Below are 19656 nucleotides of genomic sequence, written 5' to 3' on the forward strand. Positions count from 1 at the left end.
GTAGAATGCATTGCCCAAAGATTAATGACTGCACAGAAAGAATAAATTTAAGTTGCGGCATGACTGATACCATGTCTCTGTGAACCTTGAATAATTCTCAAGAGCTCAAACATAATAGAAATAATTACTGTATCGAAAATGACACAATGGATTCAAAACAAACTGTGTGTGTGTGTGTAAGAGTAGTAGTGTCACCACAGGTCTAGAAATAATCTAAACTTTTATTTTCTCAAAGATCTATTTTATTAGAAACCTGTTTCACCAAAGTTAGTGAGTATACTTTGAAATGCTCACATCAGACTGTGTGTCATGCCTTATGTTGCTCTAGTAAAGCATGAAACACTTCCTGATATGAAATGAAAATGTTTATTAACAGAGCAGTTTATTGATTAAAAATGAATTCACACTAATCTTGGTATACTGAAATATAATTTTATTTTGAATTTTGAACTCTAACTCTTCATGGAATGAAAGGATTACTTTTGATAAATTTTGTTCCCATATTTATGATTATCATGATATCAGAAATGTGCTGTTTAATTTCTCTCCATCTCTGGTTCGATTCCTCTGGAGTTAGTTTTTCAATTCCATAGAGGAGGTCAGAAATAGCTGGAAACCCCAAACTTGAATATGTATCGAATGCACTGGGAGCAAATGCAACATGTCTGTGGAGACAAAACAAAAGAAATATTAGCTTAGAAATGCACATTTAGGACAATATGTTGTTATCTAAGAATATGAAACAATTAAACATTGAGCTTTTTTAGATATGCAGCATTACTTTATGGATTCACAAAAACACTTGTTTAGGTTGTTGTTATTATTATTATATAGGTATCTCTATGTAGTCAGAAGACTCATCATAGAGATCCATTATTCACATAATCCCTATCATACCTCTCCTTAAACTCACTCACTGATGAAGCACCCACAACCACCTGTGGAAACCCAGTCCACCCATTCACCACCCTCCAAGCAAAAAAAAATCTAGTTCTAACGCTCTTGCTAACTTCACTCCTACACAGCTTCCACTGGTGACTCCCTTATTCTCTACCTTCTTGCCATGTACTGAAAAACGTCTTCAGTGTCAATCCTATAATCCCTTTAATAACTTAAATGCTTCTATCATGTCTTCTCTTTTTCACCTATCAGCTAATTTTTGAAGCCTACTGACTGTTAATCTATTCTCATAGAGAACATTCCACAGACTTACCACAATCTTTGTCACTGGCCTCTGAATCCTCTCCATAACTCCTTCATCTCCATGCAATCCTGGAATCCAGATCTACATGCAGTAGTCCAGATGTGGCCTTATTAAAGCTAATATAGGGCAACAATAATCTCTATCCCTGCTTGTTAGTGTGTTCTTCAACAACCACGTAATTCAATGTGCTGTTTTGGCTACCTTCACAATATGCCCTCTAAACTTCAACTCCTCATCTACAATCATACTCGAGTCCCTGGCCACATTGGTTTCCTGCAGTTTAGTTCCATCAATATAGTACACAGCTTCTGATCTCTTCCCAAAGTGCATCACCTTCCAATTGGCCCCATTAAACCAGCAGCCTTTTGGCCATGCTGTTAGTCTGTTTAAGTCATCCTGTAGGATCTCTACATCATCTTCATTTACTATTGGGCTTCCAGTTTAGCATCATCAGCAAACTGAATATTTCCTGTCAAATCATCTCCTATATCACTGATATACAAATTAAACAACAGAAGACTAAGTATTTAGCCATGTGGTAAATTAGCAAAGTAGCAAATTATAGTCTAGTCTGTTTGTCTGCTGTTAATCTGTTTAAGTCTTCCTGTAGGATCTCTACATCATCTTCATTTACTATTGGGCTTCCAGTTTAGCATCATCAGCAAACTGAATATTTCCTGTCAAATCATCTCCCATATCACTGATATACAAATTAAACAACAGAAGACTAAGTACTTAGCCAGGTGGTACACTACTGGTCACCTATCTTCTCCTGGACTGAACTCTTCTATAACCCCCTTCTTTGATATCTATCCATCAGCCATCCTCTAATCCAAATCACCAGATCATATCATCCCATTTGCTCCAATTTATGCAACTGAGTTCTATGTGGAATTCTGTCAAATGCCTATGCAAAGTCCATTGGTATCACTGAATAGCCATTTCCCTTTTCCAACTCCATTGTCACTTTATTATTCAGAATAAGCAAATAAATAAGGCAAGACCTTATTTATTTACCTTCCCAAAACCATGCTGTCCCTTATAAACTGTCATATTTGTATCCACTCAGTCCTGAATTCTGTCTTTCACCAATTTATCCAATACCTTAACTACCACTCTTGAGATGCTGACTGGCCTATAATTTGCTACTTTTGTCTTGGAGCTTCCTTGATGCAAAGGAGCTCTCTTTCTATTACATTAACACCTTCCCAGTACCAAGATTTAAATTACACAGCTTTGTCAGAGGACTGATAATTCTCTTGCACATTCTCATAATACACAGGCTGATATTCTATCTAATCACATGCCTGTGTTCATATTGAGTTTCTGCAATATTCTAAGCACTTCCATTTCTTCAACCTCTTTTCTCCTAGTCAATGTCACATCTGCCATTGCAATGTCCTGGAAAATACTCACTCAGTAATTCAACTATTTGGTTTGGTTTGGTTACCTCCCCACAATTAGCATTTTGAAAGTTATTCTTCCATAGTCATTTATCTTTTTACTTGCCACAGAATGAAAGGATTACTTTTGATAAAAATTTTTTTTATATTTATGATTATCACGATATCAGAAATGTGCTATTTAATTTCTTGCCATTTCTGGGTCAATTCCTTTGGAGCTAGTTTTTCAATTCAGTAGAGCAGGTCAGAAATAGCTGGAAATCCCAAACCTGAATATCTATTATGCTGGACAATATATTAGAATTTGTTTTTATTTATTTATTTTTTAAATTAGGTTACTTTTCCATAGTGAAAAGGTTGCCTGAATTTTGTTAGTCATGTCAAGATTCCTGAAAAATTATATTTTTTGTTTTGATATGATAACTTTGCTTTGATATGTATTGAAATGATAACTGTTCAAAAACTATTTTTAAAAATACATCACTACATTCCTCAAAAATTGCACTAAAATAAATAAATAAATAAAAGTGAATTACTCTGTTCTTGCACCATCAATAGCTTGAAGGACTATGGATTTAAAACAGAAATTTGGATGGGTTTGGATGTCAGATTGCAATGTCAATCAGATTTCAACTGAATTCAGGATTGGCTGTCCGATAGGTATTAGAGAGTTGTGTACTTGGGGCAGTTTCAAGGAGGTAGAAGGTTACAAGTGGGGTTCCACAGGGCTCAGTATTGGGACCTATATTGTTTAATCTTTATATCAATGAAATTGTCAGTGGATTGCAAGGGGATATTCAGATGTTGTTTGCAGATGATGTGAAGCTGGGAAAGGTTATTAGTAATAGTGCAGATGTGGTAGCCCTGCAAGAGGATTTGAATAAACTAGACAGATTAGCAAATGAATGGGGATTTAGGCTTAATGCTGCAAAATGTAAGGTCTTGAGGTTTGGGATACATCAATGGGACACTTCATACTCTATGGGAGGAGTCATATTGGAGGACATAGGGGAGACAAGAGATCTGGGATTGATGATTGATAGAAACCTGAAATTCAGGGGGACATACTGCAAAGGTGGTGAAGGTAAAACAGAGGATTGCTGCAATACTGAGAAGGATGCTGACCTGCAGAGATAAAAAGAGTTATCATTCCATTGTATTTTTATAAGACCCTGATCAGACCACACTTAGACTATTGTTCTCAAATTTGGTCCCCAGGATTTGAAGGGGATAAATTAACTGTGGAAAGGGTACAGAGGCAGATAACAAAGATGATTTCAGGACTGTACAATGTTAGTTATGAGGATCGGCTCAGGGAATGTGTACTGCAGAGTTTGGTAGATTGAAGAAGGAGAGGTGTTATGATTGAGACTTTTAAACTGTTGAGAGGTGGTTACGGAGTTGACACTGGTTCTTTCACTTGGTTGAACAGCAGGAAGGAGTGACGACAAGGGCCATCCATGGAAGTTACGAAAGGAAGCTGTGAGCAAGAGGGTGAGGAGTGGTTTCTTTGCATGTGGTTGAACCGTGGAATGCATTGTCTGATAGAGTGGCGAGAGCAGTCAATGAGTTCAAGGAGTGGTATGATAGACTTTGTCCTAGGAGGGACCTCCCGCGATGAGTTTTGATAAGCTTTGTGTTTCCTAGGAAGGACCTCCTGCGATGAGTCTTTTGACTCCATGGAGGCCTGAATAATAATAATAATTCATAGGATTTCCTATCTGTTCTTTCACCATCATCGCCTGTTATGTCCTCCTCGGGGTTGTGTACAGAATAATGATAGTCCACAACATTTCAAGTTTCATTATTAATCTCCTATTAGAAACTTAGATCTCTGACATTCTAAAAGCAGTGTCTGAATGGTATTATTCCTTATTTGTAAACGATTCTTTTTATTAGATATACCAGTATTATTCTCTCTGAGCAACTTTCTCAGGACTAGTTACAAGGACAGCACCTAGCAACAATGTATTCATTGTTGCCATACATATAAGAAACTGCTATGTCTCTCAGGAAACAAGAACAAATTTTTTAGTTTGTCTGGAAATGAATGTATGTTTCACTTCATGATGATCTCATCTGTTCATATGACACTTTTCCATTATGACCAGTACCCATTTATACAGAAACAGATTTGCTCATACAATGGTTTTAGTGACATGACACTAATACTGCCTCGCTATATCTCTCTGTGTTTTGGTGTTTCACTGCGAATTATAAACTGTGTATAACTATTATTTTATTTTATTGTTGTTAATGAACGACAGATAAAATTCAAAGTATGGGTGTTGTTGCTTCCATTGAAAAGAAGAGGTGTGTTGAACACTGAGAGAGGCCACAAGCTAGGTGCTACTACTGCTGTTACACCTGTTAAAAGTTCCCCAGGCATATGGTTGCACTTCACAACCATATGCCTCGGAAAGGAGGGTCCTAGGTTCGATTCCTGTCGACGACGCGAGGAGCTTAAGGATCTTCCTCATGCCACAGCCAATTTAGCTCTTGAGCATGGAAAGCAGGGTTTTTTTCACCAGTTTATCTGGGGGTTTTCCATACACAAGCAGGAAAACCGGTCCAGTGAACACACATGGATTACAGTCAGGAATACCGACCCAGCCATAAGTCTGATTCGTCAGCAATGCCGGTTCCGGAGCACTGATAATTTTTTTTTTTGGGGGGGGGGGGGGAGGGGGGGAACTGAGATGGTGCCTTGCCTCCCCATAAAGGGGACTCATGACCATGTATCATCATACGATTATTATTATTACCTGTTAAAAACAAAGATAAAGTTCTAAATGAATTGAAAAGTACTAGACTAATTAATACTACAATTATCCATAAATGTGAAACAGCTTTATTGTCAAAACAGAAAACTTTTAATGATATAGACTGATGACCAAACCAGTTGGCATGTGTCCTTAAGCCAAGCTATTCAAAATAACTTTTCTGTTTCTGAAAATTATTCTGAATTTTCCTTTGCATATCTGATATAAATAAATGTTTTACTTATGTCATTTTTGCATATATATATATATATATATGACTGATTAAAATGTTATTAAATCATTACATGCATCTACAAGTTGGAGGGGAAAAAAGCAGTGATTTGCTATACAACAATAGTCTGGAACTGTATTGTACGACCAGGATATGCCTGTAGTTGCAAATCACATATTGGCTGACTATAAGTAAGTTTGACATTATTTTTCATAGCTAATTTCTTTCTATTTTTCTTAACTCACATGTTTACTCTTAATAGCAAATATCATGCACATATAATATCTTTTTGTATTATTATTATTATTATTACAGGCAACTCCAGGGAGTCGACAGACTCATCGAGGGAGGCCCTAACATCATGTCATGAACAACTATTTGACATTCACACAGTATCTATCATACCTCGCCTTGAACTCATTCACAGTCAATCCATACAGTATCCCATTTTTATCTATCCAATCTGGCAGCTTATTCCACTCATTTACCACTCTCCAAGTAAAAAACCTAGCTCTAACACCCTTGCTAACCACATTCTTGCCCAGCTTCCATCTATGGCCCCTAGTCCTCCCACCACCAGTCCTATTCTCAAAAATATCTTCTGAATTAATCTTATAGAAACCCTTCAATAATTCGAATGTCTCAATCATATCACCCCTTTTCCGCCTATCAACCAATTTCTGCAACCCACAAATCTTCAAACTGTTCTCATAAGGTTCATTCCACAGACATGCTATCATCTTGGTCACTCATCTCTGGATCCTCTCCACCTTCTCCCCATCAAGAAGAAACCCTGGCACCCATATCTGGGCACAGTAGTCTAGATGGGGTCTTATCAAGGCTCGATACAGAGGAACAATAACTTGTTTGTCTCTGCTTGTTAAAGTATTTTTCAGCAACCAAGTGATTTGATGAGCTGATTTAGGTCCCCTAAACTTCAACTCCCTATCCACCAACACTACCAAATCCCTGGCCTCATCAATCTCCTGGAGTACGGTTCCACCAATGTGATATACTGCTGCCAATCTTTTCACCACAAAATGCATAACTTTACACCTTGCCACATCAAAATGACATCCATTTTCCTTAGCCCAGTCCTCCAAACTATCCAAATCATCTTGCAAAATTTTGACATCCTGTCCACCCACTATTGCTCTACCCAACCTTGCATCATCAGCAAACAAGTGAACACTTCCTCTCAGATCCTTTCCTATATCATTAATGAATGGTAGCTAATTAAAATATTGAAAGGTAGTGATCCAAGAACAGAACCCTGCAGCTCACCACTAGTCACAGGCCGTCTTTTGGACTCTACTCCTGAATAAACCACTCTCTGATATCTCTCCCTCAATCACCCTCCCATCCATCTCACCAACCCCATATCCATCCCCGTATGCTGCAGTTTACTGATTACAATTCCATGTGGCATCCTGTCAAAGACCCTAGCAAGGTCCAGCAGAATCATTGTAAACCCATTACCCCCCATCCATTTCAGCTGTCACTGTGTTTTAAAACGTGAGCAATTCACTGAGTCATGATCTACCCTTCACAAAACCATGTTGTCCTCCACACAGTATCCCATTTTCATCTATCCAATCCTGTATTTTTCTCTTGACTAATTTCTCCAAGACCTTGACAACGATTCCAGATATGCTAATCGGTGTAATTTACAACAGCAGTCTTGGAACCTCCTCTATGCAGTGGAACTATTTTCCCATCTTTTCACTCCCTCGGGACTAACCCAGACCCAAGACTCAAATTAAACAAAATGGTCAAGGGCACTGACAATTCTTTAGCCGCTTCACGTACGATACGAGCTGGTATACCATCCAATCCCACGGAAGTATTGACATTGAGATTTTGTAATAGACTATTCATCTCCACTTCATTCACCACAATCCCGTATAATCTATTGGTTCATTCATTCCTGCAATGTCACCACCTGGATGATATACTCTTGCAAAATGCTCGCTCAGTAATTCAACTATATCAACTGATTTGGTTACGTCCCTACCATCGGCATTCTTTAAAATCATTCTGCCATATACATTTTTTCTTTTACTTGCAACATATCGAAAAAACTGTTTAGGATTCTCTTTAACCTGCATGGCTAATGTTCTTTCATAATCCATTTTTGCTTTTCTTACCACACTCATTACCCTTCTGGCCTACACTTTATACCATTCGTGTGTCTGTTGGTCACCTTTCTCCTTAAATTCCCTCCATAGTTGTTTCTTTTTTTGCAGCTCAAGCTTAATGGTGTTATTCATCCATTTAACCCCAACTTGATTTATTATTCAGACTCTAGGTATACAGTCAGCCATTGCCTCATGCAAACACTTCTTAACTGCTTCCCATGCACTATCAACATCATGCAGTTTTACATGCCATGGCACTGAACCAATCAAACTCCTAAGCTTGTCATACTTACCAGCCTGATAATTCCAAATGTACCCTGTCTTAATTGTAAATTCCACGCCTTTAGCTACCTCCCAAGTCAAGACCCTATGATCACTCTCACCAATTGGTGGCAACGTGGTCATATTTGTTACAGCCAAATTCTCAGATGCAATTACTAGGGGTAATTGTATCTGAGAATGAGAGTGCTTGACTAGGGGTCAAGCACTCTCTGACTCCTAGTATTTTCCATTACATGCTGTCACAGATAGTTATCCCTTAATAACCGCATAAAATCCAATTCCTTCCCCCCATGTGTCCTCTCCTCCTTCTAATCAATGTTACCATAATTGAAATCTCCCATAATAATTACCCTCCTTCCACTCATTTCTTCTATTTGCTTATGTATACTATCTCCACCATCTATTCTATCTATACTAACTATCCCATTCTATATATACTAACTATCCCATTCTGATTTGTTGTCTTTCGTACTCTCGGGCATATTACACACATTCATACACTCAACTGTCTCCTTAAAGTTTTGCATATCTATTCCCCCCCCCACAATAACTGTAGTGTCCCTGATTCTGCACATCCACTTCCACTACATTCAACACCTTTTCAAGTCTCCGTACACCAAATCCATTCAAATGTAAACCATCCATCTTATATAAATCCTTTCACCCATCGAACTCACTCCACACATCCACAAATTCCACACCACTCCTCCTGCATAATTCATTCATAATGTCATTAGCAATTATGGCTCTCCTTCTATACTCTTCACTGTCATACCACGGAAACAGACTCACCATCCTAACTCTCTCACTCTTCTCTTTTGCTACCTCAAGCAATTCCTTCAAATCCTCTCTCATAGCCATTTTATCTCCTTTCAAATCATTTCTACCTGCTCCTACTATCAATTCTTTCACCCGCTGCTTTTGCATTCTAATTGACTCACTCACATCCTTAACGTTCGCACCAGGTTGGTACGATTTTGTTAAACTCTCAACTATCACACCTCTTACTAAAGAATTTCCACACAAAACTCACTCATCTTGGACAATACATTAGAACTTTTTTTTTAAACCAGGGTACTTTTCCATGGTGAAAAAAGTTGTCCACATTTTATTAATAATGACAAGATTTCTGAAAAACCTATAAATGGAGGAAATTTTTTTTCTTTAGCAGCATAAAGGCAACTTAAATTCTCTTATTCTCTGAAAGATGTGCTAAGTCAGTTATTTTATGTATGGGAGAGTCAGAGTAACCAGACAATAGTGAATTTCATATTCTTATTATTACATGGATATCTCCATGAAGTCAGTGAACTCATTGCATGAGGCCTACACTAACCATAATTCACGTAATACCTACCATATCTCTCCTTAAATTCATTCACCATCAGCAATATTCCCTCGGATTTTTGCTGGCCCATGTGCGCATGAAAAATATATTGTGTGCAAGTATCCAGTCTCAGACTAATGTATGCAGTAGCCTGTGTTCATAATAGTAAAAGTCATAAACCGAAAACTCTTAATCTGATATGGCTAAAATTGGTGACAACATCTTTGTTAAAAGATCTTATATGCTGCATGTAATCCTATAACAGCAACCTAAATGCTTATTCTTTTAGCTACTTAAATGCTGCAAATACATGCACTTTATAAACAAATTATGTCACATTTGTCCACCACTCAAATTTAAATACATTTGAAGTTCTTTTCTGCATTAATTTTGACAGTAACATTTTGAGAGTTTAATGCACTAAAATCACTATTAGGTTATATAGGATAATAGGTTATCTAGCCTATCGCCTATAAAACTGTGAGCACTAATTAATTTGCTTAAATCTGTGTAGATACAAAAATCCATCACTGTTTGCACAAATTACAGTTGGAATAAGTCAGAGTAATATTTCAATGGAGACATTGCAGAAATCACTAACTAAAATAAGTGACAGGTATGATTTATCATACAATTCATTCCTCCAGCAATGTCTTTTGACTACATGGAGGTCAGGAGTTTATAATAGTAATAATAATGATTTTGCTTTCAGAATTTCTAATTTACGGTCAATAATTTTTGACCGTATTTGTAAATTAGAAATTCTGAAAATATGTACTATTATTATTATTATGGGCTACTCCAAGGAGTCCTTAGGCTCATCGACAGGAGCCCTATACATTGTATCAGGAACTATCAACATTTGTGCAGTATCTAGCATAGTTTGCTTTGAACTCATTCACAGTCATGGCAGCCACAACAGACTTTTGCAGCTTATTCCACTCATTTACCACTCTCCAAGTAAAAAACGTAGTTCGAACACCCTTGCTCAGTTTCCATGGACTGAGCAAGGGTGTTCGAACTACGTTTTTGGATCTGGGTGTTTTGCACCCAGATCCGCACACAGTAGTCAAGATGGGGTCTTATCAAGGCTCGATAAAGAGGCACAATATCCTGCTTGTCTCTGCCTGTCAAAGTATTCTTCAGTAACCAAGTGATCTGATGAGCTGTTTTAGCCACTTTTGCTATGTGACCCCCTGAACTTTAACTCCCTATCCACCAATACTCCCCAGTCTCTGGCTTCATCAATTTCCTGATGTACAATTCCACCAAAGTGGTATATGCAACCTACAACCATACACGTTGCCACATTAAACTGGCATCCATTTTCCTTTACCCAGTCTGCCAATCTATCCAAATCAACCTGCAAATTTTTGATGTCATGTGTATTCACTATTGCTCTACCCAACTTTGCATCATTAGCAAATAACTGAACAGTTCCTCTCAGATCCTTTCCTATATCGTTTATGTACAAATTAAACAGCAGTGGTCCCAGAACAGAACCCTGCAGCATGTCACTAGTCATAGGCCTTCTTTTGGACTCTACTCCTGAATAAACTACTCTCTGATCTCTCTCTCTCTTCATCAACCATCTTCCTGTCCATCTCACCAATCCTATATCCATCCCCCATGTATCACTGTAAACCCATTACCTTTATCCAACTCAGTTGTCACTGTATTGACCAACCTTTGCCAGCAAAGGTTGGTCGACTGGTAGAGCCTCTGCTACTAATGGCTCACACAAAAAGTTAAGCAAGTTTGAGCACGGTTAGTAGTTGGAAGGACTTCAATCATTCGATGCTGTTAGCACACTCTCTCTCTCGATGAATTTTTGGACTCCCTGGAGGTGTCACATAATAATAATAATAATAATAATAGTATTATAAAATGTGAGCAAGTCACTTAGGCATGACCTACCTTCACAAAAACCATGCTGCTCCCCAATACAGTATCCTATTTCCATCTACACATTCCTGTATTTTGTTTTCTCTTGACCAACTTCTTCAATACTTTGACAACAACTCCTGATGTGCTAATCGGCTGGTAATTTGCTACATCAGTCTTGATGCCTCCTTTATGCAATGGATAACTATTTTCTCCTCTTTCCACCCCCCCTCGGGACGAACCCAGAGAGCTGAGACTTAGATTATACAATATGGTCAAGGGCACTGACAATTTTCTCACCACTTCATGTAAAACTCGAGCTGATATACCATCCATCCTATAGCTGTATTCATATTAAGAATCTGTAATATGCTATGCACCTCAATTTCATTTATCTTAGTTCCCGTATAAACCATTGGCTCTCTTGTTCCTGCAATATTACCACCTGGATGACATACTCTTGCAAAGTTTTACTTAGTAATTCTACTATTTTGACTGATTCAGTTACCTGCCTACCATCAGCATTCATTAAAATCATTCTGCCATATACATTCTTTCTTTTACTTGCAGCATATCAAAAGAACTGTTTTAGCCTGCATTGCTAACTTCCTTTCATACTTTGCTTTTGCCTTTCTTACCACACTAGTTACCCTTCTGGCCTCTGCCTTATACTGTTCATGTGCTTGCTGGTCACCTTTCTCCTTAAATTCCATCTACAATGGTTTCTGTTTTTGAGCTCCAGCTTAATGATGACATTCATCAATTTAACTCCTACTTGATTTACTCTCTTAACTCTAGGTATGTAGTATGCCATTACCTCCCTCAAACACTCCTTTGCCATTTCCTATCAACATTCAGCCTTTGTAATTTTACATGCCATGGCTTGGTAAGTGTGACAAACTTAGTAATCTACTAAGTTTGTCACACTTACCAACCTTGTAATTCCACAACTGAAAATTCCACACATTTAGCCAGCTTCCAGTTCAAGGCCATGTGATCACTCTCACCAATTGGTGGCAACATGGTCATATCCGTTATAGACAAATTCTCAGATGCAGTTACTAGATCGAGCACTCTTGAACCCCTAGTATATTCCATCACATGCTGTCTCAAGTAATTATCCCCTAGTAACTTCCATAAATAAACATAAATTCCATTTCCTTCCTCCCATGTATCTTCTCTTCCTTCCAATCCATGTTTCTATAGTGAAATCCCCCATAATAATTACCTGTTCTCCATTCATTGAGTCTATTTGTCGATGCATACTATTTCCACCATCTTTTCCATCCCCCTGGTCTATAGCAGCATCCAACTGTATATTTTGTTCTGCTGGCCTCTTCACATCAGATAGCCTCAAATGTGCTATTTTCACTGTCTTGCAGTTGAACTCCAACACTGTTTGTTTGCAGTTCATCGGCTTTCATTAATAACTCTCCTCTCTCTATTCTTTTCTTTCTATCCTCTCTGAATACACTATATCCTTCACATTCTATCCCACTAACATGCATGCACACACACACACACACACACATGCAGCACAGCCCACCCGCACGCACACACACACACAGCTTAGAGAGTACACTGACTGTCAGGGAACTCACATCTACCTCTCGAAATCCATTCCAGTCATTATGAACCCCTAATGCTCATGTAGTCAAAAGACGTAGAAGTACACACTGTAACATAAAAAACTCATCAAACTGTGCATTAAACTCAATCGACATGTCTGCACTCATCACACTATCAGGAAATGCATTCCACTCATCAACCACTTTTCATTCAAAGAACCTGCTCATACTTTCTTGCTCATGCCCTCCTTAGACAGTTTACAGGAACAGCCTCTTGTCTCTCCCCCCCCCCACCCCCATTCCCTCCCATTATATGAAAAATTTCTTCCACATTAATCTGGTAATAACTCCTTATCCACTGAAATGTTTCAATCACAGAGTGGTGTCAATCACCATTCAACAAGCAAATATACTAATCCACATACCTTTACTAACCACATTCTTACACATCTTCCAGAGGAGACTCCTAGTCATCTCCATACTGATTATATATCGAAAAATTTCTTTTGTATCAATCTTACACAACCTCTTTAACCACTTACAAGTTTCTATCATGTCCTCTCTTTTCTGCATGTCAACTTGCCTTTACAACTTACACACTTTCAATGTATCTTCAGAAGAAGTATTTAAAAGACTTATCACCATCATAGTCACTCATTTCTGAATCCTTTACACAACCTCCTCATCTTCAAGAAAGCTAGGTGACAAAATCGGTGCCTAGTAGTATCAAGGTGCAGCTGTATCATAGTCGTATAAAGAGGAATAATAACTTCCCTATCTTTGCTTGTCAATGTGTAATACAAGTAATCCTTTAAGCTATTCTGCCAACTTCTAATATATGCTCTCTAACTTCAACTCTGTCCACCATCACTCCCCAATCTGTAGCCTCATCACTTTTCTGTAATCCAGAACCATCAGTGTAATACAAAGTATGTGATATTTTCATCCCAAAGTACATAACCTTACATTATGCTACATTAAACAGATAATCATTATCCACTGCCCACAAGGTAAATTTATTTAAATCATCCTGGAGGATCTCTACATCAAATAACTACTAAACTTCTCAGTTTTGCATCATCAACCAAATGAGCATTCCCCCCACCTCAAAATCATTCCCTATATCATTAGTATATAAATTAAACAGTAGTGGACCTTGTACAAAACCTTGAGGCACTCCACCAGTATCATCATTCTACTGAATTCCACACACCACTACATACCATTCTTTGATGTCTATCTGTCAACCCTCCCCCCACCTTCTCCCTAAGCCATCAGCTTCATATCTATTCCCATTATGCTCAAATTATGTAACTGTTTTTCATGCAGTATTCTGTCATATGCCTTTGCAAAGTCCACCAGGATCCCAATGTAACAATTTCCCTTATCCAACTCAGCCATCTATTTAAAATGTGAGTAAATTATTCAGGCAGAACTGACATTTGACAAAACTGTCAGCCTGGTTGGTCAAGTGGTTAGCGTATCTGCTCTCCAGCAGTTTCGAATCCTGCTATGGGCATGGATGTTTGTGACTGTCTGTGAAAATACTAGTGGTGGTCAGCAGTAGATGGTATTGGTATAGATGATGATGACAATAGTTGTGGTTCGTTGTAGTTGTTGGATTGAGTGGTGGAGGTGGAGAGCTGTAGAGTAGGTGCCTTGCCTTGATGAGTCTTTGAACTCCCTGGAGGTGTTCCCATAATAATACTGCTCATGGGCATGCCAATCACATTTTTCTTTATCTTCTCTTCACAATGTTTTCATTTTTTGCAGCTTCTGTTTTATGTTGCTATTCATTCATTTATCTCCCATTTGGTTTATCCTCCTGATTCTTGGAAATGAAGTTTGTACTTCTTCCTTCAAACTCCTCCTGATCATTTCTCATGCATTACTGACCTTCCCCCCCCCCCCCCGTTGCTTTTTATGCCATGGCACTGCTCCAAACTGCCTCCTGTTTGTCATAATCACCAGCTTTGTAGTTCCATGTATATACATTCTTGACTTTGAGTTCCATGTAATCTACTAAGATTACATGGAACTCATGGTTAGCAACATCCCAGAACAAGACTACACGGTCACTTTCCCTGGTCAGAGTGGCTACCATAGCTATAGATAATCATATTACCAGAACCAGCACTCTCAAACGTCTGGTCCCCTTCCATCATATGCTGTTTCAGGTAATTATTTCTTAGTAACTGTATAAATTCCATTTGCATCTTGTCATGCATCTTTTCCTACCTCCAATCTATGTCCTCATAATTGCTTGGTCTGCAGTCATGCTAATCTATTATGCATGGCATCCACATTGTTTGTGTGCAAACTCTCAAATGAACTGTCTCCCTCAGAATTAAAATCCTTTTTGACTTCTATTTTTGTTGGTTGCAGTTATTCAGTAATATTCCTCCTCTCATCCTATTCTATCCTTCTTTCCTGAAACACAACATCCCTTACATTCTCTCTCTCTCTCTTCTATCACCTAGGTCATAGTGATGCTGATAACTTTTGGCCAAGTAGAGTTCACCAATGCCCCAAACTCCTCCACTTTACTTCTAATATTTGCATTTGTAGATGCAATTCAACATCCTCTTGTGCTCATAATTACTCCTGCATAATGTAATTATCAACGTATTCTGATTTGAAATCTGGAAAACTGCACTTGTCATTGTGATAATTTCTTCACTCCCATTCATTCATCCTAAGTGGGGGGGGGGGATAACTTTTGGCCAAGTAGAGTTCACCAATGCCCCAAACTCCTCCACTTTACTTCTAATATTTTGCATTTGTAGATGCAATTCAACATCCTCTTGTGCTCATAATTACTCCTGCATAATGTAATTATCAACGTATTCTGATTTGAAATCTGGAAAACTGCACTTGTCATTGTGATAATTTCTTCACTCACATTCATTCATCCTAAGTGGGGGGGGGAGTAAAACACCTGGATGACTCGATTGCACCTTTCTTCTAGTTTTCCTGATTTTGCACTTCCAACTTCTCACTAAACAATACTTTCTACAAACATCTAACTCAAAACTATTTAAATAGAATTTGTCAGGAGTAGGTGCTAGGAAATTGGCAGTGTCTTTGACCACATTGATTAATTTAAGTCTTAGCTCTTAGCTGGTCCCAAGTGCTAAGACTTGCCCAGATATGACAGTGGTGGAAAGAGGGGAAAATAGTTCCATTGCAGTTCCATGATTGAGGTAGAAAATTATCGACTGGTCGGCATCCCAAGATATTGGAGAAGGTGGTTAAGATCAAAATACAGGAATGGGATACTACTACATGGGGGAACATGGCTTTGCAAGGAGTAGGTCATGTCATAGTAACTTGCTCACCTTTTATAATACAGTGACAGCTGAGATGGATAAAGGTAATGGGTTTACAGTGATACTGTTGGACTTTACAAAGGCTTTTGACAGGATATCAAAATGGAATTCTAATCAATAAAATTAAGTACATAAGGATGAATATAAAGTTGGAGAGATATGGAGGATTCAATTATTAGAGGTGTGGTGGACAAGAGGATGCACAAAGTTTGTTTTCCTGGAGGTAGAGTGTTTGAGGTGCTGGATATGAGAAGTAAGCGAGCAAAAGATTCCCACGATGAGTCTCTAGACTCCATGGAGACCTGAATAATAATAATAATAATAATAATAATAATAATAATAAAAGATTAGTAGTGGTAATAGGGACAAATGACTTGACTGGGAACATGAACACATTAGATTGAATATCAGGAGGCTGTTGAGATGGATAAAAGATAATAGTGTGAAAGGAAAGGTAGTCAGTGTGTTGCCCAGATATGACAGTGATGAAATGAGGTGAGCAGCGAAGATTGTGATCTTCGCTGTTCATCCAGCAGAAATGTGTGATGAGAAGGGGTGCAGTATGTTAATCTGTGAAGTAAGTTTGAAGGACAAATTGCACTGTATAAGATGGATTGCATTTGAATGGTTTTGGTGTGAGTCACTTGAAGAGACTGATGCTGGAAGGTAGAGAAATGAGTCCACAGAATGAATCTGATAAAGTAAGAAGTGATGTGAAAGAGTGGGAGAGGAAAGGAGAGACTGAAGTGGTGGATATGAATGAAGAAGTGAGTAGCATGAATATAGGGAATGAGAGAACAAGTGTGCAAAATAAACAAGGAAATGGGGAGGTTCAGGGTGGACAGAAGAACACAGTGTGAGAAAGGTTGATGTTCTAAGAGGATGTGAATGCATGTGTAGACAAAAGGGGAAGGAGATGACCTGGGATCAAGGGAAAACTGTTGGATTTGAAGAAGATTCTAAGATGAATAAGGAGAAAAAGAAATGGCTCGAGGTAAGCATGGAGAAGTCACATTTAATAAGTGGTATCAGTGGAACTAGCTATGGATCCAAGAATGAGCTGCTATGTTTGTATAAAAATCCAAGAAATAGAGAGGAAACAAGGCAAATGAAATGATTGCAGTTGAGTCTGTTCACCCAAGAATTGCTGGAATAAGTGACACATGGTTCAATGAGGATGAGATCCTGACAGGAAAAGAGATGGAAGGGTAGGAAGGGTATGATGGTATAGATGAAAGAGGAAAATAGTGGCAGTAGTTTTGAGGCAGTATGGTGTGAGATAGAGGTGAATTTAATGAAATACTTAATCAGATGTTGTTATAGACCTGGTAATGTGGATTACTAGGTAATAACCTGGTAAAATGGTAGTGACCATTAAATGTATAATCAAATTATTCAAGCAAATTAGAAAAGGGTGATCAAATTATGGCAATATAGATTGGGATGATGAGATAGCAACTGGAAGTAAAGAAAATCAGTTTCTTGAGATTTTGAGGGACAACTATCTCTGGTAGTATGTAACAGAGGGCACACAAAGATTGAGGGTCTTCGATTTGATAATCTCATCAGAGGATGTAATTATAAATGAGGTGTCAAATCACCCTCCAGTTGGCGAGAGTGACCATGAAGTGATTACCTGGATGACTTGACTGCACCTTTCTTCACAGAGGTCCTTACATCAGTGTAAGGACCTCTGTGAGGAAAGGGTATATGTACATTATGAAACTTATGGAAACAACTACTGTGTTAGAGTAAAACTTTAGTTTAATATAAACCAAAATAAACACTTGATGTTTTGACCTTCATATTACGGTCATCATCTGGAGTATACACATATAAACAAAGAAACAAGCTGCACTACAATCTACATGGCATGCTAAAGTTACTGACCAACTGTTACAACTATTGGCCTGACCTCTGGTGAGAAAAAAAAAACCTTACTGCATCAAAGCTATCTAATATATTATTATTATTATCTATTAGGTTATGAAATTAAATTAAACTGGAGAGCAACATGTTTACAAAAAGGAAAAAAATTAATAAATAAATAAAAAAAAAACATTTTACTCATATAAGTATACATATAAATTACAACCAACTGGTATGTGTAATGCATTTTTGAAAATTATGGAGACAACTACCGTGTTTGAATAAAAACTTTAGTTTAATATAACTAACATCTACATTCGATGTTTCGACCTTTATGTCAAGGTCATCTTCTGGAGCATACAACTATACACAGGAAGCAAGCTCACTACAATCAAACTGGTTTGTTAAAGACACTGACCAACCGCTACAACAATTGTTGGCCTGACCTCTGGTGGAGAAAAAAAATTATACATCAACGCTAGAGTCCTATTGTTATCTGTTGGTTGTAGAAATACATTGGGCACAACAACAAGTATCTATCTATATACATATATTAACATCATGTATACATTCCAGCCAGTTGGTATGGAATGGTTTCTAATACTAGCTGAGGATTGGCTAGAGTCCTGACTTATGCTGGATCTTACACATTAGGTAGGCTGAATGTGTGCCATCCAGATCTTTGGAATTTTCATGGCTTCTTTGTTGTGGATATTTGAGTAGTTTATCAGGATTTCGCAGGCTTCCTTAAATTTCCTTTCGTACCAGGTTTTTGTGCGGTGTAAAGAGCAGGTGCTTTTCCAGTTGATTTGGTGTAAGGTGTTGAGTGCGTGGTCTGAGAGGCCTGCTTCACCATAATGGTTATATTTAATGTGTCTAATGTGTTCTTTCTTGCATATAGGGATTGTCCGTTTATTAACTTCAATACTCGCATTAGTTATTGCTACAGGTACAGAGATATCCTCACTTGGGATAGACATTTGAAAATGATCACTCACTAACTCTACTATTACATCTGAATTAGTCACCTCGATACCATCAGCACCCACTAAAGTTATCCTTCCGAAGTCATTCTTCTTTTTACTTGCCACATAGAGGAAGAACTCTTTGGGATTACCTTTGATCTCCTTGGCTAAGGTCCTCTAATAATCTGATTTAGCTTTTCTTACTATGCTGGTAATCTTCCTGGCTTGAGCCTTGTACTGCTCATGGGTGTACTGATCGCCTTTCTCCTTGTAAATTTTCCATAACATTTATTTTTTTGCAGATCAAGATTGATACTACTAATCATCCATCTAATGCCTACCTTGTTTGTCTTCCTGACCATGGAGACACAATCTGATATTGCCTTCCTCAGATACCTGCTGATTTTATCCTATGTACATCTTTCCCCTGCAATATGTTCTGCCATGGGACGGCTGTAAGCTCACTCCGAAGCTTGTTATAATTGCCTAACCTGTAGTTCTGTATATATCTCATTCTTAAAAGAGAAATCCACAAATTTTGCAACCTCCCAAGTCAATACCACATGATCGCTCTCACCAATTGGAGGTAACTAGGACACCTTACTTATGCATATGTCCTCTGAACCAATGAACAGGTCCAACACTCTCACACCACGTACCCCTTCAGTTATGTGCTGTTTCAAGTAATTATCT

The 19656-nt window shown here is 38.1% G+C and overlaps 1 protein-coding gene across 2 annotated transcripts in view; it reads right to left on the reverse strand.

Annotated features, from left to right (window-relative positions):
• Window positions 1-418: 418 nt before the first annotated feature.
• The window catches only part of LOC150104694 (N-acetylated-alpha-linked acidic dipeptidase 2-like), a 346412-nt gene continuing 327174 nt past the window's right edge, over window positions 419-19656 (reverse strand). For both annotated transcript variants that reach the window (XM_090395882.1, XM_090395881.1), the window contains exon 18: window positions 419-665. In XM_090395882.1, the coding sequence (XP_090252008.1) occupies window positions 461-665 (205 nt within the window). In that variant the 3' untranslated portion in view covers window positions 419-460. The remainder of the gene's footprint in view (window positions 666-19656) is intronic.

The sequence above is a fragment of the Typopeltis vanoorti genome, chromosome 7, assembly GCF_054136105.1.
Source record: "Typopeltis vanoorti isolate ZY-2024b chromosome 7, IOZ_Tvanoo_1.0, whole genome shotgun sequence".
Taxonomy (NCBI): domain Eukaryota; kingdom Metazoa; phylum Arthropoda; class Arachnida; order Uropygi; family Thelyphonidae; genus Typopeltis; species Typopeltis vanoorti.